Source organism: Strigops habroptila, chromosome 2 (genome assembly GCF_004027225.2).
Source record: "Strigops habroptila isolate Jane chromosome 2, bStrHab1.2.pri, whole genome shotgun sequence".
Lineage (NCBI taxonomy): Eukaryota > Metazoa > Chordata > Aves > Psittaciformes > Psittacidae > Strigops > Strigops habroptila.
Window position 1 is genome coordinate 1,527,475 of NC_044278.2, and position 25,359 is coordinate 1,552,833.

Below are 25,359 nucleotides of genomic sequence, written 5' to 3' on the forward strand. Positions count from 1 at the left end.
TGACGCATGTAAGCTAACAAAAATAAGAGAGTTCACTATAGTCACTGTATAGTCCTTAAGAAAATTACTTTTAGGCTATAAACAAGGCAAAAATAAAGCACATACTGCCTTTTTATGGATGTTTAATATAATTTAATAAAGCCTAAGTTTACTACAGAGTGAACATATAGCAGAAGTACTGTTTACTGAAGAACCAATGAAAATTATTATTCCTTGCACTCTAATTTTATACATAAAAGGGAAAATCTGTAAACTCAGCAACTTGTAGTAAAATTCTACTTTGTCTATTCCCAACCCAGAATTATTGAAATGTTATCTTTACAACAGCAGTCGCAAAATAAAGTCTTCAACAGTGAAGTCTGATGCAAAACTAATTGATTTTCTCCTTAGCCATGGGATTTAGGAAATTGCAGGCACTAGAAAACAGTCTTCAGATTTTCTTTGCTACTTTTTAATTGAGTGCTCAAGTATACTCCACAAATTGACTTCCTACAATTCTCTGCAGTGAGTGATTAAAAGGTAGAGTTTTTAAGAACTTTACAGTAAATGAAACCCTTTCAGCAGGAGAAAGCCTCTAGCTTCAATTTATTTTGGTAGTAAGGCTTCTCCAAATTATTTTGTCTCCTTCTGTTCGACTTGCTCAGAAACATCTGCCTCAAGTCCTTGTTTCAAAGTATTAAGTTGCAGGAAGGAATCTCAAAAGTTTTTAAGTGTTATTTCCCTGTAAGCAATTGCTGTCACTGTTGTGAGACTCTATGTAAGAAATATAAAACTCAATTTAAAAAAGCCCCTTAAACAGCACAGAAGCAGTTATTTATTGAAATACATTACATGGATTCAAAGCAACTATAGATCACCCTTTTTTTTTTTTCTGAAATATTTACTGATTCCTTTTTCTACTCGTATTTTAGAAATGCTTCAGGAATCTTAGTGTTCGTTACTTGCATCAGTAGAACAAGCACCTTCAGGGCACTAATCTCTTCTTCAGACGGTTTCCTCAGTTCCTTCTGATTAACTTTTAAGATTTATATTCTTTCACCAGAAATAGGTGGCGGTCAAACTCCTCAGATCTTCGATAGAAATCTGACGTGCTGTCATAGTTTACAGCAGTCATTAAGGGGGAAAGGGCTGTCTCTTCAAGCTATACAAATCACAAGAGACGCTTTCCCTCATTCACCCTGCCAAAACTCCTGAAGTTCAAAGGACAATCACTATTCTTCCTTCCTCTTTCATGGGGACTGAAGACAGAATATGGCCTAAAATTAGTTCTTTCAAAAGGAGAAACGCTGACTTAAAGAGACACCATGTAGACAAGTTCAGATTTAAATCCAAATCCTAAATTTTAAAATTCAAGTGGTTAAATTCACCCATGATACTGTGAGGCATTCACTGCAACACGTAACCACCACCATACACCTCAATAGCATTTTTGTAATCCCATCAAAATCTGAATTTTGTCTTTGTTATTTTAATGTAGGTAGCTTAGATGCTTATAAAGCAATTACACTTACAGCCAACTTATAATGTGTACCAGCAGCCTGACACAGTGGAAACATTTATATGGTATCTGACAGATAAAAGAGCAAATCCTATTCCTTTTCATTCCGGGTGGTTTTCTCAGCCCTACCCAGGAGCCTTATCAAATTGATGTCTTTTACGGCATGCCTTGAAGCTACTTTGTACAAAGAGGGGGTGGAAGGAGGAGGAGGAGGAAATTCCAGACCTGAAGCATGTGCCACCTTTTCAGATTAGAATTCCTTGTCGGTTGGCTAGTACAGCAAAATCAGAGCCAGAAGTCACTTATCAAAAGTTTTGCTCTCTATCCACCTTGCAGACAAGCTCTGTTAACCCTAAAATAAATGACAATGTATGCTAAAAACCTTGATATCAAAGATCACCACTGTAAAATACGAATGGGCCAGCGTAATCTCCGTAGGAATTCTTCTTTTTCCTTGCCAAACTGATAACACTGAATGCGCTAGTGCCTTTGAATAACAAAATTAACATTTTACAGTTCAGTCATTGCTGCTGTATGCTTAGATGCATTAGGCAGGGCACTGTAACAAGTACTGTGAGCTCCTCCAGAGCCACTGTTGGATGAAGAAGAGTAAAGAAGAACTCACAGTTTGAGGACTGTTGCTCACTACCAACCTGCTGGTGACCCACCAACAGTCACCAATAGCCACCGCGTTGGTATTCTTGTGAAGTACTCAAGTCAACTGACCTACTTGACCTGCTGCGTAGCAACTACACTGCCATTGCTGTAACAGTTCCTGGACAACTGCATAGTAGGACTTCCACTGGAGCCGTAATTTCCACTTCTATCTTAGAAGTGGATAGAATAAAGCTTATTTCAGCATAAATTATAAACCTATTATAAAATTAGACGTTAAAAAGCCTAACTAAGTACTGCAAATGGGAGTGAAGCAAATGGAAATAGGGTAAAATATGTAAAGCTCTGGTTGCTAGATTTACCGAAAAGCATTTTTATGATTAAATGTGAAATTTTCAGATTCTTGGAGAAGCAAGCCCTACTTCTGTCTGCATTCATGGCAAAACTAATTCCCTTTTGTAAGTGAAGTTCTGAGGCATGCATTTCTTGTAATTCTGTGTGTCTCAGGAACATGGGCTTCAATGTTATATATAATAATGAAATATTATTATTTCTGTAGTCATGCTTCAAGGCATAAAACTAAGTAAATAACATAATACAAATCTCCACAAAACCATGAAAAGCATCTTGCATATATATTAAATACATACAGAAAAATATAGCTGACTTGCTTAGTGCTAGAGCGAGAAAGACATTCACTAGTTCTAGAGACGCACTTTTGGTCATGGTTTCCCTGTTCTGGAGCACATCAGCTACTTGGTAAAATACAATGTATTGGTAAAATATAACGTGGGCTGCTTCCTAACAGTTTGTACTGACCAAGGTACTTATTTAATTAATAACCATCTCCTGAATGAAACGCTCCCACATGTATTTAGGAACGTCTCTGGATGCCTTACATATGCACTACATATTGCTGCAAAATGAAAACGAGGGACTGACACACTTTAATTTTAGGAAAACACAAATAACAGCAGGATTACATTTTCTCCACTATTTAATCTTCTAAGGAGAAAATAAGATGACTTGACAAACAGCTTCAAGGACGGAAATGATTTCAAGCTGCAATAGTAAACGACTAAGTGAAGGGTTCAGACTTTTATGTCAATAGAGGACTCCACATTTGATGTAAGAATATGACTGAAATCACAATAAAAATACAGCATCTGTACTTCACATAGGAAACACTTATGCTCCCCAAAGTTGGGGGTCCACATAAAGGAAAAGAGTGATTCCAAGAATCTGCAATGCTGGTGTCATGAGCAGGAAGAACACTGAAATGAAATTGATATTCCCTCCCCTCTTTTGTATTTTCTACAGTTAGCAACCTGTATTATACAGCTGAACTATCAGAGTTGACAGTTCCTAGTCCATGAACACAGATTAGGTCCATTCGCTGAGCTCAAAGGCAGTTTTCCTGAGGCAGGGAGCACTGCAGGACATGTACTACGCACTCCAATGTCTGCTAGATCAAGCAGGAGCAGAGCTGACCTAGAGGTAATAAATACCGTCAGATCCAGGGCAGCTCTCTGCTGAGACACCAGGATAGCTATTCACCTCACTTCATCAACACATGCCTGACACCTGGGTATCTCAATTAGCCCTGGTATTTCACACTCCACCTTTTAATACCCTAGATAACCCTGTACAGTGCAGAATACACACGTCGATCACAGTGCTTGAGGCCTGAAAAATGATGAGTATAGAAGAGGATATGTCCTCTTCTTAGCAGTGCTACCAACCCTAAGGCCTGAGCAGTGTCCCCAAGCGCACTGCCTACAGCTCTTTCTGCTGCACGCCACGTTGCATTCAGTGCAGCAGTTCCACTGTGCAGACACTTGACAGAGGTGACTGCCCCCTTCCTAACACGGACACACAACTTCTGGGGTTACCATCAACAACTCTCGTACCTTCTTTGGCATTGCAGTCTGGCATGAAAACAGCAAGGCCTATTGCTGAGATACCGAGGGGTAAAAACCCCAAAACAAACCCCTCAAAACCCCTCAAAATTCCAGACAAACTCAAAACCAAGCTAAAAAGCTAAAACCCCTCTTTGTCCTTTGCTAAATTTAACAAGCCTGCACAGTGGGAGCTGTAACTTCCGTAACTTCTGATTTGCAACACAGCCCTCTGTTTACAATATGTAACCAAAATAACTCTATTTGGCCTAGCTGAGTGCACATTTGTTAAACCCTACAGTCAACAGAACACGTGGCAATGACCAAAAGTATAGCGTTTTAACAGGGAAAGAGGTGGGGAGAGGAGGAAAGAAGAGTAAGAGGAGGAAAAAGAAGGAAAAATGTGAACAAATCTGGATGGAAAATGCATGTTTTCTAGAGAAGTCTTTTTTTTTTTTCTTTTTCTTCCTTCCGATAATACTAGGTCTCCTGGATATTCTAATCAATGGATTTTGATAATAATTTACTACATTACCAACTACAAATTGGCCTTACACATTACAGTTTCTCACATCAATCCCTTCTATGAAGACATTAGTACAGACAAATGGCTCAGGAGGTAATCTATTCACACTGGGAAACAAATTATCCCGTAACAATATCTGCAGAGCAAAGCTGTTACAATGTAAATATCTACTGTGTAATACAAGCACTCAAAAAAAGAATCTTGCTGAATCAAGACTTAGGTTATGACTGTGTTCCTTAAAAGTACCATTTTATTATCAAAATTAAAAATATCACTCTAGATCACTAATACCTACACACATCATTTTATATCTACAGTAGCACTGTTCACCTAAATGAGATTACAGGAACGTGTTTGCTTCTTATTTTGAATATTACTACGAAAGATTAGGGCTGCCAATACCTTATATCTAGAAATGTAACTGCTCAACCAATCATAAAGCAAATTTTCTTAATACTAACGTTGTACAAGATTAAGAGTTGATGTAAGACGTGATCTTCAGAACAAATCACTTAAAATTAATTCAGACTCCTTTGCAAAAACTGCTTCCTGCTCACATGTTAATCTTTTATTCTAAAACCCTGAGCATAAGAGCTGGTTGTTTTGCAAACATAAGGTATCGCTTTTGATGTATAAACATTGTCGTGACTAACAAAGCAGAGCATCTCAAAATTCTTGGTTTTATAAGAGCTTCAACAAAAGAATTCCTATTTTCCTAACAGCTACAGATGTTAGGGACACCAAATGTTTCTGGTGGAAAAAGAAGAGCAGGTTAAGGACAAGACCTTTCCTGTTACAGTAAATGTGTCAAAATAGAGTCCTGTTACCAAATAAAATGCTTCTAAGCCTATACTTGCCCAGAACTCCATAATAACTAATTCCCACTGAACAGAGAAAAGGACAGAAGGACCATCAGTGCTTAGAAAAAAGCATCAGGATGACATCATTGCCTGTCTGCTAGCCAGGAAAGGAAGAGAGGGATTATCTGAATAGTGAACATCTGGATGGTGTATATAAAGGCAATGAAGGATTTTTATACATATTAGTTCACTAAGTTCCACTGAATTTTTTATCTGACAGAGAAACAGTAGTGCTACGATACGCTTCTATAATGAAAAAGCAACAGGAATTCCAGTGGTTTGGGTTAATGTACTAAAAGATACACAAAGAGATTTATCATTCACTGTTTCTTTAATACACTTAATTGAAAAAATTTGTCAGATACTTGAACTTATAACTCTCTCTTTTCAAGTTAAAACAATGTAGTTTGCTAACACTGTTCTTCTTTCTATTTGGGTTTTAGATACAAAGATCGTAACTGACACGATTCTGGTCACACTGAAGTTCAAACACGTTCAGTTCCCCATCCCAGTTCTGTAAAGACTGCTTACAAAAAATCTTACATACAAGGTGATTCGATTTCTTAAGAATATGACTCAAGCCAAATTCATATTTTCACATATTTTTTTACCACACAGCATAAAGTTCCTGCATAAGTCATAACTCTAGTAGTTGCGTATAGACTTAACTAGTCGCATATAGCAATTCTATAAAGGTTACCATGCAAAAAAGTCAACTTTATTCTAGACTGGAGTACTGTGCAATGAAACATTCTTACCTTGAACTGTCAGAGTTGCTGATGCTTCAGCTTTTCCAACCATATTCTCTGCAACACAAGTATACGAGCCCATGTCTCCTGCCATAACTTTCCGGATTTTCAAGGTATGATCATCACGGATTTCGTATCTTTAAATATACACAGTCATAAACAGTGAGTAGGAATAATAGAACTTTGTACAACTTTTGTAAAGGGTAAAAATATGGTGGGTTTTTGCTCATATTTTTATTTCTGCATTTGCCTTAGAAATAAAAATATGTATAAATCCTTACAAATTGATAATGTAAAAATAAAATTTTAAAAGCAAAATATATGTAAATAATTCAAAACCTTATTCTAATTTCACGTGCAATGTCAGTTTTTCTGATGTCAGCACAATTTCAGTGTTGTAAAACAATCACAAAGCTGTAACGCATAACTTTTTAATTGTTACAAGTAAATGTAATAATAGCTATTTTTCTTCCTACAGTTTTTCTATCTGACTGAAGGATTTTTTTTTTTTATATGGTTGAATAGATAATATTATTCTCAAGAAGATCAGAATTGCTTGAAAGTCAAGATAAATCCCAACTCAGCCAACTTCTTTTGAAAAGACCAATGTGGCCTTTTACCATTTCTTCTCCTTTCATCACTTTTCTTCTCTTCTTTGTGTAATGCAGTCAATGTATTTATGTGTTTTTTATACTAAAACCGCTATAGTTTTATGAAAGCTATAGACCAGATTAACAGGAAGTGGGATTTGGATGGCTGGAGACAACTGTTACATGATTTCTTCTTTCAAGCTCCTCCCTTGAGATAAATAATCTATCTCTCTATCTCTATCTATCTGTCCATCACAGAATGTATTTCTTTTAATAAGGTGTTTTACATTTTGGCCTGAATTAGAGCAATGACAGGGGAAACTTAGTAACAAGAACATGTATAATCAAGGCAGCTATCTATGTTACCAGCCCACATTTTATATCAATTGTGATTCCGATATATATTTCCTGATGTTGTAATCTAATTTACTATTTGTTATATATTCTCCAAAACTTTTAGTAATTACAAAAGACTCTTCAGGTGACAAATCAATCTGTGTCAGGTACTACTGACTGAACTTGGTTGTATTTTGTTATATTTATCTACGTGGTGTTACAACAAAAGCTTGAGAATAAGCCATTCTTAAGTTTCAGTTTAAACTGTAACTTCAGTAAAGCTCAGTGGTAATGAGAAATGTCTTACTAGATGAAGCTAGGCCTTCTCCATTCAAGAAAAAAACAAATGCTAGCTGTCAAATGTTGAATGGCTACATCATATACCAAGCTGGACGTCATAAAAAAGGTAACTCCATGTACTGCACCTTGCTTTTGGTAATTCCCCATCATCTTTCCTCCATCTTACTGTAGGGACCGGGTCACCTCTTGCCTCACACTTAAATTCTGCACTGTCATCCACAGTTACAGCCAAATTACTTGGTCTCTTCACAAAAGATGGTCTCTCTAAAAGGAAAGGAAAGGAAAGAAGGGATTAGTCCAGCAGTTCTGTGCCTATCTTGTAATTTCCCCTGAACTGTAGCTGTTAAGAGTAAGGGAAGCAGGATGATGAATCTGATGGAGGTGCCTCTGCCACCGATCTTCTCGCTCCCAGCCCCAGGCAGAAGATCCATGGCCCTACAGATGGCCAGCGCTATGAACCTCAGCACAGGAAGCAGATGTTCTTAACAGTGGTTCAGGATCCAAACGCAGACTTCCGTATGTATCATTGTCACAGCTAATATAGCTAAAGCAAAACACAACCTACACAGAAAATCTAAATACACATTGATGCTCGGGTAGAAGCAGGACTGTTGCAAGGACCCAGACAATGACCACTCATCTGCTGCACTGCTTCAAAAAGACCTAAGGCACAAACCAAATGTCTCAATGAAGGGTTTGACTCAATTGTGCCTCTAAATTCGAAGGATAAGTGAGGCCCAGCACAGTATGTCTGCAAGGATGCTTGTAGATGTCAGCAGCAGGTAGTGTTTGATGCAATCATTTCCAATGCTACATTAGAAGGACAACATTTTCTTTCACTAGCACACACAAGATGAAACAAACAAACAGAACCCACAACGTCCTCTCTATAATTTTTATTCATAAAAATTGGTATTGTCCCTGGCTTACATTGTAGGACATGGATGACCCAAGTTCTGGCTCACCAGAGCCAGATTAATTGCTGCATACTTTTTCTCAGGCTTTCTGAAACAAAACAGGATCTCAGTCCAGGCTGTGCTATCCTGGGAACCCCACTACTAGATGGAAATTTCAGGAACAGGATAGACACATTCTTGCACCTGTAACAGGGTTCAAAGCTTTATGGTGCTGAGCTTTTCATAGTTTCATAGTTCCACAGCAGGCTGGAGTCCAGTGAGGTTTACACATGTACAAGGAAGATAAGTGTTTTTAACAATTTCTGGGATACTCCAGGAAGGATTACCCACCTAGAAAGGCAGCACCAGATGACAACAGGATGTCCATAAAAGAACACGGAAGGCTTAACAGGAGAGTGCTTGGCATGTTCCTTTTCCTAAGGCAGATGACCTTTTTGCCTCTAAACCTCTGAAGGAGCTGAGAAGGCAGTTGCATGTTTTGACTTGTACGTATTAAAGATATAAATATCATCTCCCCGGAACTGGAAGTCTGAAGCCATTGGCACAATCAGGAAGTGTGAATACCAGAAAATACGCCACAGATTTCTCACAGGAGTACAAAACACCACACAGAAGGATAAAGAGACAATCCCATATTCTTAGTGTCTCACATTTTTGTTTGAAAAGGTGGTTCCAAATATTACTTTGACTTTGCAGATAAAGAAACAGAGATTCAGTATTACATTATATTTGAACTTTAGTGAGGACTAGAAGTGGAAATGTGAACTGAACAAAACCCTATAAAAGAGCTTCCCTTATTCTCAAGGATGTCCAGACCAGCTGGATGACGGTGTTGTAGAAAACTTACCTTTGCTTGCAATGCTAGCCAAATAGTGTTAGATGAAATAGCAAGTTGATCTTTAAGCTGTCAGTTCTATCCTGGTTTCATATACAAGGAGGAAGAAATAAAACAGACACCTACAAAAACGAATCTAGCTGTGAATTAAAAAAATACAAATAGACGTATTTTCTCCCTGCCCCATCCCCTTTCTTGTAGATGCAGAAATGTAATCTGAATGCAAGAAAAGAACACTCCAGAGTAAACTTCAGAGCAAAATAGTTTGGGGAAGAATATTCAACTTAATTATGTAAGAGAAAAAGGAATGATCTGGTAAGGCCAGGAATGCTGCACAACAGCAAAACCCACAAGAGGAACACTGTTCTCTACATCAGCTTTCTAAAGGAAGAGTAATAGTCCAAGATCTTTTGTCTGCCCATTCATAACACTCTTATTCAATCCACTTAAATGGATAAGAAAAACCAGTATCTATCTTTGTTACACGATTATTTGGTAAATACAAGGAAAGCTTAGCAAAGATCTCTTTGAAACTTTCTAGTATTACAGTTTCTGGCATGCAATCCTCCCTCTGATCTAAAGCAGAGACCTAAAAGCAAAAGTTCAACTTCTAAATAACCAAAGCCCCATAAACAGAAGATTTATATTGAAAATTTTTAATATCAGCATATTTCTCATACTTTTTTATGCATATCTAAGGCCAGAGTTAAAAGAACAAGGTGTATTAAACATTTCTAGACACAGACTGATAAGACATTCAAAGCTTTACTGTCCTGTCTGCAAAGAAAACCTCACTAGTTTTCCAAGGCTGAAAATCAGAAATATGTTTGAAGAGAAAACGAGATGAAGAAAAATGCAACGACAGACCTCTCTTTGCAATGCACCCCTCTTACAGGTGTTCAGCAAGAGCCATGTTTTTTGCAGCCTGGATTACCTACCAGTCCATACCGTAATCCCCTGGTTAGACCAGTGATGAGCAATTAACTGGTACTATTAACTAGGAGCTCAATGCCAGGACTTTACTCATGTAACTACGACTGTCTTTCAAATCTAGATTTTGCTTGGAAGTTCTAAAAGTCTATCTGACAATAAACTTCCTCCCAAAGCGCTTCAAAAGTGTCTATAAATTAAAAACAAAACAGCAAACAAACAAAAAACCCTAACAAAAACCCCATCAAAAACCAGTATAGGGGATCATAGGAAGTCTTCCTTAACTTCTAAAAAGTTACTCCACACTATCTTGTTGAATATTCAGCTTCAACAACTTGAAAATGGTATACAGTCTTACTATGGAAAACCCCTACTTCTAACAAAACTCTGAACAGGACTTTAAGCTGCCTGAGTCCTAACTCTAAAAAGTAATGAAGACAGATGAAAGTGCCAAAGACTGACAAGACAGATATTAAACCTGAATTAAAAAAAATTAAAACAAACGAGCCAGGACTACTGCAACAGCACTGTGATGGAAACCAGTGCATTATGAACCATAGCTTCAATACTCTCATTCTGTGAAGGCAAAATATCTATTCTTTCTACAGAAACAGTTGAGCTCTCTCAAGCCTCCCTTACTTTAAAGTAACATGGCACACATTTTGAAAACTACCTAAGCTGCGCCTAGAGTCTTCATGAGGCAGTTCTCCTGTGCTGAAGGAATTCTGAGATTGCGCTTGGAGTTACAGCTTCTTTTCTGCAGTAACAACAAAACCCGCAGTTTTCAGCTAAGCTGTTACCTTAAATGAACACATATTTTTTGATAGTCAGAGGAACTACCATTAGGATCACTCGAACAAGTAGGCCTATTGTATCTTCACAACACTCAGTGAACACAATTACAAATGAAAGGATAATTATTTCAAATAGACATTAGAATGATTCTGATTTTCTTCTATGAGAGGGAAAAAATCAAGCCTCGCCTTCTCAGTGATGTTAATTTTTGTTTTGCTATTGTTTTAAAATATTGACCCAGTCAGTGGACACTGGAATTATTTTCAGTTTCAGTACTAAGAAAATATCTTCCAATAGCAAAAACAGTCCAAGGTGGATTGCAAAGCCATTAACTGCCAACCATTTGCTAGAACACAACCATGACAAAAACATTTTCAACAGAAACACTAAAAAGGAAATAGAGGGGAATGATCATTAATAAAAAGCTTAGTAGGAAAACCCTAAGTTGGACATTTTCATGAACAAAGTCTTAAAGGAGTTCTTACCTAAAACAGTGAGCTCTGCAACTTCACTTTCACGTTCTCCAACCATATTTGTTCCAACACAAACATATTTGCCAGCATCATTCTTTCTTGTGTATGTGATCATAAGCTTTCCTCCTCTGATCTAGGACAAATCAAGGATAATAAAAAATACTTTAATATAAACTATTGATTTAATAACATTTATTAACTGGAAAAAGGTTTTGTAACAGATAATGAAACAGAACAAGCTATCAGTGATTTTCCAAATCATACAAAAAAGTGAACCCCTCTCCTAAAACCTGTTAACCCAATTTCCTTCTCTTTGCAAAAAGCTTGCCTCTTAGTTTTACATCAGTATTTTAAAATGTCTCTGATTTGGACCCCTATCACTCTATTCTTCACTCTTAATAAAATAATACTGACTGTTCAACAGCCTGTTTAATGCTTGTTGACCAAAAAGACTACAATTCCTTCCTATGTACTACTGCAGTTTGATATAATCAGGGGGAGAGTAAAAATTAGCAGTAGACATCAATTTCATTTTCACATCAAGTGCTGCGATCGCTTTTTCTTGACAAGAAATATGTGCATGTTATCCTACCACTGGTAATGCTCCTTATTATTCATGAGTTTTGTGTTTGTTTTGTTTTTCTTAAGGAAGTGAAGGAAATCTTTTATTCTTTAGTTCTTCACCTATAACTAAGCAATTTTAAATGCTGATAAGCAGCTGGGCAGAAGCAATTAAATCCCCAGTGGCAAACGAATAACATTCTGCTTTTAATTCTGGATTCAGTTCTTGGAAGATAATAGAATTCCAATAATGCCAAAATTAGAAAACATCCTTCCAAGTTGTGATTTCAAACCTTATAACATAAAAATATACACTAACTGCAGATGGAAATAGCTGTTCTCCTTTGAAAAGTATTTATTCTCCCATTTGATTGACAAAATGGTTGAACAAGTTTCAAAGTTCACCAAACTGCAGCAAAATTTGTGTAGGCAACTGAATACATACCATGTTTAATATGCAAAAATGTTACTTAACTACATTAATTCCACTTTTAAGTGAACATATGCTTACGAGTCCAATCACATATGAAAACCACTGCAGTTCCAGGCATGGGTGGAAGTACACAATAAATAAAAGCCACATATGAAGCTACATGAAAGGGTCTAATGTGGTCAGTGACAAGGAGTGTTCTCAATATGAGGTGTTTTGCTCAAGTTGCCTGCAGCTAGAAATCTATCCCTGAAAATTTGAGCAGCGTTGGGCTCTTATTATCATTGTTAGATGTACACACACAGAGATGACAGTCAGTTATTGAGATAAATGAGCATGCACATGTAACAAAGATAGCGTTGCATACAAATATCATTCTGTTTCCTTTGGCATTCGTCGTTTGAGAACAGGAAAGATATGTCCTTTATCATACAGAAATCTAGAAATGCTGAAATTTCAAGGGGGATTTGAGGCATGAAGAATGAAAAAATAAAGGTGACCTGCAAATACAAATTTTTTCAAGAATCTGTGTGCATTTTTAGATTGTTGACCACCTGAACTCATGGTAAGCATGAGAAGAGAATGCAAACTATAACTACAAGTCTATCTATATGAAGTCCTGTTTTACATCTTCCTAAATCACAGAAAGCTATTGCTTTCCAGTTAATCTATGCAAACGATTTAAAAAAAAAACAACAAACCAACTTTAGAAAGATTTCCACATGCATTTTAGGGTATTTGTATATCCAGATACATATGCAGAAATACATACTTTTCATGTATATCAATATTGAATGCGCTGGATTTAACAAAGAAATGTACATATCACAAGAATTTACCAACTCAGCTGATGATTTCAAACCTATGTAAACTGAAGGCAGTGATTTTCATACATGCCTTAAGAGCTTAAGTCCTACTGACGTTCAGTATGCATTTGTGCTCCTCAGTGATTTTACGCTTCAGAAAACCCTATTCTAACCCATTACAGTATGACACAACCGTATATTTTGCACAAACTGTAACCTCCAGCAAGAACCATCCTAGGATTTTCTTCTCGGAATCAACACAAGACTCTCTTCAAAGCGTAGATGGAGAAGCATTAAAACAGAAACATCTGAACAGCTGAAAAAAATCACTGAAAACTGCTTTTCTCCCAAGTTATTTGAGATTTAGATAAGGAAGGAGAGGCAGAAGAAACATTCCCTCATGGATGTTGAGGCAGACTTCCAAAGATGTGACATGCCTACTGAAGGAAGCTGTGCTTCCAAGATGGAATTCTGAAAGTATTTGGTTTATTTTTCCTAGGGTTTTTCCTTTGTTGATCTTTTCTGCTTGTTTGTTCCTTAAAACAGAAAAAGGGTTTAGAACTTTAGCTACAATGATGGCTATACCATTAAACTGTGATGAATTACCCAGTTACAATAAAATGTACCTCAAGTGCATGTGGAATTATGTACGTCTGTAACTAGAGCATTCACAGACGGCTAGAAGAAAGCGTACTTCCACTGTTGGGTCACTACCCAAGTCTTCCATCGAATTTTAACAATAAGATACCCATGAACTCAGTAAGATTGATCAAGCCCTTCTATCTACTAATAAATCATTGCAAATAAAAGCTGTAGCTATGATAAATTTATGTTCTTTATGTGCAGCGTTTGCTACTTTTTCTCTCAATAGGAAATCCTACAAATACTTACGGATTGTAGACCAATAGGTTTAAGTAACAAAGTACACAATAAAATACATGCACATGAATTTTTGTAGGAACATATACAGAATCACTGCTACATTTCTTTGTCTTCCTATCTTCATATTCAGTAAGTCCAGTACTATAAATTCATACCCAGTATTTAGAGCAGTAAAGAGCCAAATCACCTTTGGGGGCGGATATCTGAAATCTTGCAAATAAGAACTATTTATAAAGTACAGATATTTACTATTTAGTTAATAGAGGTGCTTTAATTGAGTGCTTTGGCTCTTTTCGTATTTGTGCCCCCGCCCCAGAATGCACCAGCTGGACTTTATAGTAGCAAGTGATACAGTGGTTTGAAATAAAGACAAGCAGTATAACGTTTCATCTCAAACCTTCAGAAGAGTTGTTACCATATTGAATACAAAGAGAAGTCCTTTCTTCCTAGTAAAAAAGATACTACAAACAGCTTTATTACACTACTCTGGTAGACACTGCGTATCACAGGAAAATAATTGCTTTGCTAACTGCCAAAGCTTTAAGTCCAATTTTGAAACACTGGAAGTGTTATGTTTCATTTACACAGAAATGATGCCAAGGCACTTTCTGACTTCTCACACCTCTTCAGGATTTTGTTCTGTCCTGTGCCTTCCAGCAAATTTATCAGGGCTTTGAAAGTAGAGAACACAAGAACACCACTGAATACTGATGAGAAGAAAAGATTGTGATCAGTGGTTCGCAGATGATCTTCAGTTGCCTGTAACATGTATGGAATATTGTATGAACGTTAAGAGACTATATGATAGCATGGTGACTTATAAAGACGTATTGAAAGCTATTTTCTGTGACCTGCCTGCCTGCCCACATTTTGCTCCTGATGAGTAAATTGTTCATTCAAGCAAGTCCAAATCATTTATTTCTTTAAACAATAGTTGTAGATGTTCACACAGAAAACTCCAGGCACCCACAGAGTTAACTAGGTCCAGAATTTAAACTACGGCCACCCAGCAGCAAAAAATCATATACAAATAATGAATCAACTGGGTCAGCCAATAAATCAAATCCATAAAAACTTACCCAAGGGTTCTACAACATACCACCAAGTACTCAGTATAGCTGTACACACATATATATACACTTATTCTAAGACCATATTTTATATACCTATGCATGCTGTGTGTGTAAATTTCTGTATGTATAAATCCATACCCATCTGTCTCTGTTAAGAAATATTTTTATATATGTGGGTGATTCATTTGGATTTCATAGAAATGTGCTATGAAATATGAGAAAGAAAGAAGCCATGAGAGAAACTCATGGGAAGTCCAAATATAAAGGTGACGGGCATTTTTTTTCACTTTTTAACATTCTACTTAATAAATGAAATCTGTTCTGTTGAAAAATAATTCTAACCCAAACTTAAATCCGTAAGAAAATTACTTTTAGACTGCAGAGTGAAATCGTGACCTCTGTTTGTATAGCCAGGGTTTCGGCTTATGTGATATTACAAATTTCCCATATTTCAGTCTTTTACAGTACAGCACATATATACTCCATTTTATTTAAATGAAATGTGATGGGCATGTGATATTAACCTGTCAGACATAGTCTTTGCTTTAAAAGGATACCATCTAAATATACATGACAATAAACCAGTTAATGAACAAGGTGATTACACGCAATTGCAATTAACAGTGTCATCAGTGGCTGATACAAGTAAAATGGAGGTTTTATTTCTTAGTTATGAAACACAGCTTTTGCTCAGTTTCCTCTGCGCGGTCCAGCATCCTAAAACTGATTAGTATATCAATAATATGACTTATCATTGCAGCATAGACTGTAACGCACGGAACATCAGCAACAGAAGGCAACTTTGCAGCTTTAACAAAATTGCGTAAAAAGAGTATAAATGAATACCTATCTCAAATTTTTATTTAAAGATCTGTATATCATTCCAAGTCTTGTGAACCCCGTGTATTCTTCCCTACCTATTATTGCATGTTTAAATATCAGACAGTAGAGATAAAAACGTGTTTGGAATAGGTCTTCAACAATGATTAAAGTTTGTTCTTGTTCAGCTTCAAAGTTCAGACAGGGGAGTCTGTCCTGCTTTTAGTTCCATTCTCTAGGACCCCAGGAAGGTACTTGCTGCCTCCTCCAGATCAAACATGCAAAAAGTTCTATTTGAAAGAAGCTTGAAACACACTTTCAAGTGGTCGTCCCGTGCTGTAAATCTGTCATGACAAAGTGCAAGTCAATTGTTACCCCCTACCATACAGACCAACAAAACAGCCTTGCAATGATGACAGGCCTAAAGGTAGAATCTACAAAGGATGGTGCAAAATGCACAGGATGATAGCTTTACTTAAAAAGAAAGAGCATTTACGGTAGATAAAATGACAATAGATTCAAGCTGCTGCTTCTGGCACCCCTGCCAATCTAGCCAGGATACATCAGAGTCAGAATCGCATTCAAGTCCGCTCATGAGACTGCCTTCCCCTCTTTTACGGCCTCATTATTAATGGCTGTACCTACCAGAAGATGGATATCTACAAAGGCTCAAGGGTTATCTGTGCCCGGGATCATTTAGTGACTTCAGAGGCAGTTGGGGGTTATTCAGCCCCTGGCATTATCACAGGACACCAAATATCAGAATTACCATATGTGTTTGATACTTCACCCAACTAACAAGATCATGGAAACAGCCAAGATATATGCAGAAAGTCATAAATCAACTTCAGAAAAGAAAAATCCATACCTCAGCATATATAATTCTCCGAAGTTTAAAACTGTAAGAATCCCAAACTTACTTACTTTCTACAAACATTTGGCTTTTGTTAATCACAGAGGAAGATTTAATTCAAAATAGGCTGCATTGGCTCCCATTAATCAGAACTAATTTCTGTACAGACAGCTATGTTTATACGAAAATATTTGAAGCAGCATAATACTTTCCTGAAACGTTTTCACAGCTACAGCACAAAACATTTACTATGCAATACTTCCTTTCTTATTATAAACCAAGATTAAAATCCTCCTACAACAAAAGCATGTTATGACTAAGTTCATGGCCTTAAATCTGCCCTATTAAGATCTTAAAAAAACCCCAAACCAATCTTTCTGCAACACCCAAAGACAGCCCAACTGAGCCCAACCTGGAGTGACGTGTTTGTAATGATAACTACGATATTTCTGTGAAATGGTAAATTTAACCTCATGCGTGAATCTCCTCAGGACTGCAGCTTTCACTGCAATCAGTGATCAAAATCAGAAATAAAAGTGAACTTGAACTGAACTCGGTGTCTGGTATGTCTTCATTTCTCTCCCTTTGAGCAAGTCAAGATTTGAAGTATCTGTTACACAGGAATTTTTCTTTAAAGCATCACCAACACTGTTATTTACATAGCTCTAAGCATAAAATCCCAGACCAAGTGGGGTTAATTCACCACACAAAATCTGTCAGGTTTTCATTGTTACCTGAATTATCACAAATGTAATATGGAAAAATAATCCTAACAAACCACAAATTTTAAAACATATAAAAAATTCCTACCTGCTCACCATAAAAGAAACAACACAGCCCAACTCCACAAAGGAATTTAGCAGCCTCTTCCCACTGAGAGCGCCTACACTGCAAGGGACAGACAGAAGGCCACTCTGTGGGGCTGTGTCAAAATGTCCCCAAGAATGAAGCCAAGGGATGTTTCTGCCCGGCCCTCTAGGGACTGCAGAGCCCACTGACACAACTAGACCAGACTCTGCAGCGACTCTGCAGCATGCAGAGGATGCCTAAACCCTGCAGACAGCACTGGGAGGGGGGTGGAGGAGTGGAATACCGCCATCACGCCATTTCAGAGGGATATGGACTCTGCTGCTGCTTTCAAGGGGATGTTGGTTCCTAACTGTCATTGTAGGTATTGCCCAATGTTGTCTTTTCTAAGCCTGGAGTTAATCTTGGCAGGACAATGACATGCATTTAAGACAACTTGATATCATGGGGTGTATTTTGTCAATAGGCATTTTCCCACTTTTCCCTAAGAAAGAGGAGCTGTGTAGAGCACAAACCTCCAATAGCAGAGTCCTAGCTCTCAACCTCAAAGCTTAGAAGCATGAGTAGATAAAACTTCACCTGTAATCTGACAAAAGAGTGCAGATCTCTCACAGTCATCATATCAAAATACGGCATTTTTCAAGGTCCTTACAGGGGGGTTTCTAAATGGAACTGTTCTGACAGGAGTCAAGTAATCAAGAGCTTTGAAGTAGATGTTCATAGGTCGTCTTCTACGATGAGCTCCCGTAAGAAATGGAAAGGCCTTTAACTAATGCAAAACCAAGGTTCTCCTAGACTTAAAAACAGAACCGTGAGACAACAACAAAAACAAAATCATCACAGTCTGAGAGAATAGAAATAAAAGATAGAAATATTAATTTTTCTTTTTCCCTTTGCATGGGTCTGTGTGGCGGGTCATTATTTTCAGCTTTGGCATCAGCCATTCAGTGACCTTCTGAGACGCAGCAAACTCCCACTTGCCGCAAAAAGGCACATCTCCTCTGAGACTGGCCGTCCACTGCTGGCTCCTCAGTGAATGAGATGCTCCCGGATCCTTCCTGTGATCATGACACTACCTGCACTCAGTTGCTTGTGAAAGCTCTCCTCCCTGGAGCTGCCACAGCAGCTTCCCAAAGGAAGAAGGAATTTCCATCTTCCTCTGGGGATAAACCTAAGCCCTTTATAGCATAGAATACAAACTGAGAACCAAACTAAGCAAATAAAATTAGTCAGAGGTGGCAAAAGTGCAGATATATTCTTTCATATATCTCCAAGTTGCTATCTTGAGGAAGATTTGACTTCTCAGTCAAAACTTTTTCTTTGGAAACTTTACAATCAAGTTTACTTCCAGAGTATTGGCCCTACCAACTAAACACTACAAATACACAAATATTTTGAAAAATGTTATCTTGAGAAAATATAAAATGTTTTCTAACATAACTAAAAACCTATTGATTCTCTGACTTTTGACCAAGATGATATGTCACGGAAATGAGACCATGCTTCAAAAAAGGCATATAAACCTTGGTTAAGTTTCTACTGCATTTATCTCTGACTGCACCTAAGCTTAGTAGAACTCTAATAACTTATATACTTAGAATATTCTGGACACACAAAGTTGTGAAAACATTAAATCTTTCCCATAATTTGTGTAACACTGCCAAAAAAAGAAATAGGTGCACCACATTGTTCATTTTTCATGACAGTTAAACACAAAAGTCATATATTAATCTACCACATTTCACTCTCAGCTCTTGTGACTGCAGCACATGCAAATCATAAATCACAGATTTCCTTGTATTTTTTGTGGTCTTCACACAAACTTTGTGCTGCAGGACTGAGGTAAAAACCTGCAGTCACCCACAAGCAAATCTGACTTTAACTTCCAGTTTTATTGAAGGAACATTCAAAAGCAATTGGGCTAGACATTACAGCTGCAGAGAAGGTCCCTGCTTGGAAGATGCTAAAATTAAAGCTTACAAAGAATAAGGAGGAGAATGTATATGCAAGTAAAGATCAAATCCCCCAATTCACACAGCAGCCCAGCACCATTTTTGCACTCTACTTTAGACCCTCCAGACAGACTCAACAGGCAGCTAGTGACCTGCAGATCTCAATCTGGTCCCAAATGTTCAACCCTCTGTTGCCACAGGGGACTATACAACACAAACTGATCTTTAGCAACGGACAGTGAACCCAGGACCTACTTGGAGTTCCTGTTACTCTTAAAATAAGTCAGCACAGATTGCAATCAAGCAGAACAAGGCATACACTGTTCCCATTCTCTGTATGTATTGGGATCATTGCTCTCTGATGCTTACACATTTCCCGTCACCATCTTTTAACTATGATACCCTCCAGGAGTTGTTTGTGAGATACTGTGAGGCTTGTCACTGAGAAATACAGCTCCAGTGTCAGCAGGAGCAGGTTGCCTACCAGTTCTGCTCTTCCCACTCAGCCCTTGCCTTTGGAGCAGCGAAGGGCTTCTTGCTCAGCGTCAATGGAAGTAGTTACCGTGTGAATAGCCAAGGAGAACGAAGAGACTGAAGCCTGCAGAACTGTGCCTCTCCCCTTGCCTCCTCTGCTCTCGGTTGGGGGCTGCCCGAGCTATTCAGGGGGGCTCTGGAGCCCTGCTGGGATAATTGCTTCCTCTGCAGCACTTTCTTGCTATTCCTCTCAGAGGCCACAGTGGGTTTAAACTCCTGACACGCCTTTTGTTGTTGTTCAAAGGCTATTGTAAACTGCACCAACGGAAAAGGTGGAGGGAAAAAAAGGGGCTGTAAGGAGGGAGAAACTGTTCTGGACAGTGGCAGAGAAATTGAAACTACTCAGCGCTTTCATTTCCCCAGTTTTTCTTGTGGCTGCGTGCATGCCTTTTTTAATGCTAGTTCTATGCTAACATAAATAAGAAGTTTTGATGTCTTTTGTATAAGTAAGTACTACAAAAACACTTCATGATTAGGAAGTGATTGTTACACAAAATGGAAAGTGTTACCAGATCAGATTTCTGTTCCTCTGGTACAAATTACTTTTTTTAATGACAATCAGAGGAAGTTAAAAACTGCAGTTGTATTCCCATAGTAAACTTTTCTAAAAACTCAGAAACAGCCGCACTATGCTTCCAAAACAGATACAAACCCAACTGTTCAGTCTGAAGTAAATACTTAAGGTTTAAAGACATTACTGTTTCTTTGCCAGCTACTTAGCACGGCAAACAGAACAGTGTATCTTTATACTTTTGCATTTAGAAGACTCATCTACCTAACATTCTGGCCAACTTTTTCAAAAGCAGACGGCAAAGGTTAGGAGTCCCTAGCCATTGGGTAAGGTAAGAAGCAGTCATCACCTCTGACTATCAGACAGACTTATTGACATGTCCAGATAGTTGAGCTTGCAATTCCACTTTGAAAATATGGTCCTGAATGCAGACCACCAGAAAGTGCTGCCTGTAGCCCGCATCATGCAATACACTGAGTGCCATCGTGATCTATCACAGACCATTTACAAAGGGGATGAGTAACAGCTGCCCTCAGCTGGAGCCCCACCAAGGTCTGAGCTCCCAACTCCTGAGACTCTGTGACTCCAAAGGCATAAAAATATTTCTAGGAATAATATTTATGACTGAATTTCTCTGTGTTGCTCCTGCCACTGCAAATTTTTTTCCTTTGCTGACTGCCGTCCCATGCTGATGCGCCTCAAGGAAAGATAAGGAAAATGATGCAAAAACACATGCTAAAGAATGCTGGGGGACGCTGACTTATGTGAACTGGCATGGAAGACAATATTTAAGGGACTGTCTAACAGTATCTATGCAAACAGAAGACCTTACCAATTAAGCTCCTTTAGTCTCCTTGCCTCCATTTCCAACACAAACACTAACAGGTTTAACCACTAATGCAATATGTAAACAAGTTTCAGTAGGTCACATCAGTACCCTGATGTCTGCACCAAGGTATAACCTTACAGAAAATCTTGTTAACATTAAAGTTCGCCCTCATTTATCTTAGAGGACATGCTTGTTCCAACATAGATCCACTGGTTTTGCTCATTTATGTCCAGGAAAGATAAAGAAATGATACTTGATACCCGTGCAAATTAATTTTTAATGATTGCAATGTGGTTTTCAACCTCTGAATACTCAGAAATTAAGGGAAAAAGTTCTAGAAACCATCAAGTATGATAAGCATAAAACCAAAACAGTCAGCTGAACTAAGACTTCATCAGCTATGCATTGTACTTTGCATTGTACTATTCAGGTACTTGATGTAGACATTTTCTAAGGCAGACAGAAAAGTCATAATTTTAGAGAATATTTGACATAGATGGAAAAAAGTGTTCTGATGATTCTCTTCACCTTTCAAATAGTTCCATGTGTTACTACATATTTGACAGAAGTTTGACTTAGAATTAACAAGTTTTGTCCTTTGATGAAACCCACTTTCAGTGGATTGCAACGCTGTCTTTTCCCCAGACCTAAAGTTTGGCAAGAAATGTCTGGTAGACTATAACATATATATTTCTACTGTATTTCAGAAAAATGCTTAACTGTTCTTAAATTTCTGAATATGGAAATTCTGGAAAATCCTGTTAGATTCAAACTTTTGTTCAAGACCTGTAAGAACTAAAGCATAACAGTGGTTCTATAGATATTATTACTGACACTTTCAAACATCCACGCAAAAGACAACCTGATGTGTAGGCCATTCTATGCATTGACTATTAAGATATCATATTTGCTGTACTTAGAGTTGCCTTTAATAATGTGTTAGATTTTAATCTAGGCTTATTCTGCTTACACAGCAAGCTAATTTCATAGCAGGACTGCCTGGAAATATACCACAAAGGTATGAGCTTATGATCCTAATGGTAACTTTTCAACAAATGCTTAGGAGAAATTCACCTTGAAGTGGAGGACTGGGCCTCTGCTGAGCCTGGCATACCTGTAGCCCAAAGCAGCAACTCTGTTCCTGAGATGTAAGAGGAGGCGAAAACCAAAGAAGAAAGAGGGATTTAATGAGATGCACATTTCCTTGAGGAGTGGAGGACCAGAAGCTCTTTAAGTGGGGATTTGGAAGAAGGTATTCATATGGGATTCCATCGGAAAGAGATTTTAGATGCTAAATTAGTCAGCTAGGCACATAGATACTAGAATGGTTTGAAGTGTTGGATCATGTGGTTAAATAAACAATACCCTTCCTTTTCAGAACCCTCTTCTGTGGCATTGTCAACTGCTGTTCAAATGCTTGTTACCTAAAAGATTCAAAGTGTTTATAGAGAGGACAAAAAGGATACAACATGATCTATCCTTTTAATATCTCAACTCTCTCAGCTGAATGTAAAGTGGACACAGAATAACTGCATACAGGCTGAATGCTAAAGATAGGTACCTAGGTGTAACGCCCATAGAACTATTTTGATGACTGCATTTTGTAGAAAATAAGGAGCAAAGAACGCAAAGGTAAAATCTAGTAGTCTGTCGGCTGCTTGGGATTAAAAGTAATCTCCTCCATTAGCAGAAACAAAAATTGCATTGGCATTCTCCAGTCATCTTTACCTTATAAAGCTTTTCAACATTAGCTAATGCCAATTCTCCAATGAGAGTATGTGGAAGCCATTTGAAACCATGTAGGAGAGAGAATAAGTCCGGTTTTGGTATCTATTTTTTTAATTATTTCATGAACACAAATCCCAATGCCCATTAACAGTATCCAGAAACAGATCTGCCCAATCAAATGGTCTGTGTGTTCTATCAGAGGACAGTCTTGGAAAAAAATATGAATTCTGCTGAAAGCACATTTATAGGGTACACTGTATTAAAACAATATTTTAATACGTACTTGGAAAATGTGTGTCAACAGACTTCCCTATGAAAGAGTTCCCTTGGCTAGGTATCAATCCCACAGACAAGAACAGTATTTGCAAATATAATTTTCTTGGTGAGCAAACCAAACCCTATTTTAATTATAACCGCCTCATCATCCACCATAGTACCTTGGTAAGACAATCGCAAATAAACGAGTATCCTTAACCTGCTTGTAGCTAGAACTTATCCCACGAAGGCAATAGATGTCCTTTTGTCTGTCACCACACACTTTTGCACTGCGTAGCTATAGTACTGTAAGCAGCAGCTCAAGCATGAATCTGCCCATTTCGAATGTAAAAAGAAAATGCTTCCTCATCTTTTTGTTTATGCTTATGCCCCTATAGCTGTTATTTTAGTAACTCAGGAAAAACAGAGATAAAAGCTGTAAGCTTTAAAACGTCACATCCATTTTAATACAAAATTAGGAAGAACTATAACTCATTATCAAAAGTCATCAAAATCTACTCCTATGAAAAAGCAATCAGATTGAGGCTTCTGTTTAAGTTGTCTGAAACGTGTAGGTTGATAAAGGCTCCAAAAGAACAGGTATCCTGAACATCACAAGCTGTAATGATGTGTTAACCTTGGTGATAGTCAGAACAGAAGGGTCAAAGGTTCAGCCGGCATCCCTGCGGGTGCCTTCCTTTCACCTTCAAGGTGAATTTGAGACTCATTGACAGGGCAGCACAGTAAAACTGACACTGCAGTCTAAGAAAAGGATATGTTAGAAAGATGAAGAACTGCCTTTTTCTTGAACTTTATATTCACAGCAGTAGAAGAAATGGCCTTTGTTAAGATGGTTAACATAGGGAGAACACAGTTCGCCACCAGTTGAAACCCTAAAAGCGAACATTTTCAAAGCTTACCTTCTATTTTTTAATCGGAAATTATTAGGAAAGTAGGATCACAGGTTTATTTACCCTGGTTGCTCCAGCTACTCTTAATTTTCCTACTTAAAATGGCCACATTGTTAAAATTAAGGTTTCTCCTCCTACTGAGAAACCGGTTACAACTACTGACATTTGATAACTTCACGAATAACCAATACAACAGATGACCTCTTATGCCACCAAAGCCTTTGATTTTGGATGACAAAAGTAGAGTAACACTCTAGCCAAATCACCTCCACTTGGGTAATTCCCAGTATTTAAGAATGACAAGCACAAGAGATACTAGCAAGACATAAACTACAGAAATTTTTTTAGCAGAAGGTCTCATTAGGACAAAAATAGGAATGAATATGGAGTATGTCCATAAAACTCCAGATGGCAAAAGGAAAGTAACTTAATAACAAACAAGCCAAGAAGCGAAGCAGTAACAACAACTGCAACAAAAAGATGAAGAATGTCAACTCATTTAGCACTTCAAAAAGGGGCTTATCTCTTGCTATAAATGATAGTGTGTTTTGGAAAGGGTGGAATACTAGTCTCAGTGAAAATAATGGTAATAATGACACTGATTTCAGGAATGCCATAATTTCATACTGAGAGTTCAGTATGTGTGTGAAGTGGATTTTCATGAAACATACTAATCATAGTCACTATGAATGCAAATTTTCCAGGAGTTATAATCATGCAATGTACCAACTATAAAAACATCCCTAGTTTATTATAAACTTTTGAGATCCTTGAATACAAAGGACAATATTTTCAAAACCACTCTGACACTTCACCATGTAACTTGAAAGGTAAATAGATGTTTTATTTAAAATAGAAGAAAATCTCAAAATATTTATAGCTGGGCTAGATTCTGCAAGTATTTCACAATCACAAACACCTAGAGTGGAGCATAGCCTAAGTATGTAAGTGAGAATACTACTCCACTGTTTTGCCTACAAAAAAAGAGAGCCTATTCGTGATTTAGGATGTAATAACACTTCACACTTTGGCAAAGTGGCACAACACAGCTTTGTTGCAATAGTGTCAGGTTGCTTTACATGTATG

At 37.7% G+C, this 25,359-nt stretch overlaps 1 protein-coding gene across 11 annotated transcripts in view; it reads right to left on the minus strand.

Annotated features, from left to right (window-relative positions):
• ROBO1 (roundabout guidance receptor 1) overlaps positions 1-25,359 on the minus strand; it is a 709,821-nt gene that overhangs the window by 73,659 nt on the left and 610,803 nt on the right. For all 11 annotated transcript variants that reach the window (XM_030471685.2, XM_030471686.2, XM_030471690.2 and 8 more), the window contains 3 exons: positions 11,335-11,455; positions 7,498-7,636; positions 6,156-6,283 (listed from right to left, as the gene is read on the minus strand). In XM_030471685.2, coding sequence (XP_030327545.1) covers positions 6,156-6,283; positions 7,498-7,636; positions 11,335-11,455 — 388 coding nt within the window. The remainder of the gene's footprint in view (positions 1-6,155; positions 6,284-7,497; positions 7,637-11,334; positions 11,456-25,359) is intronic.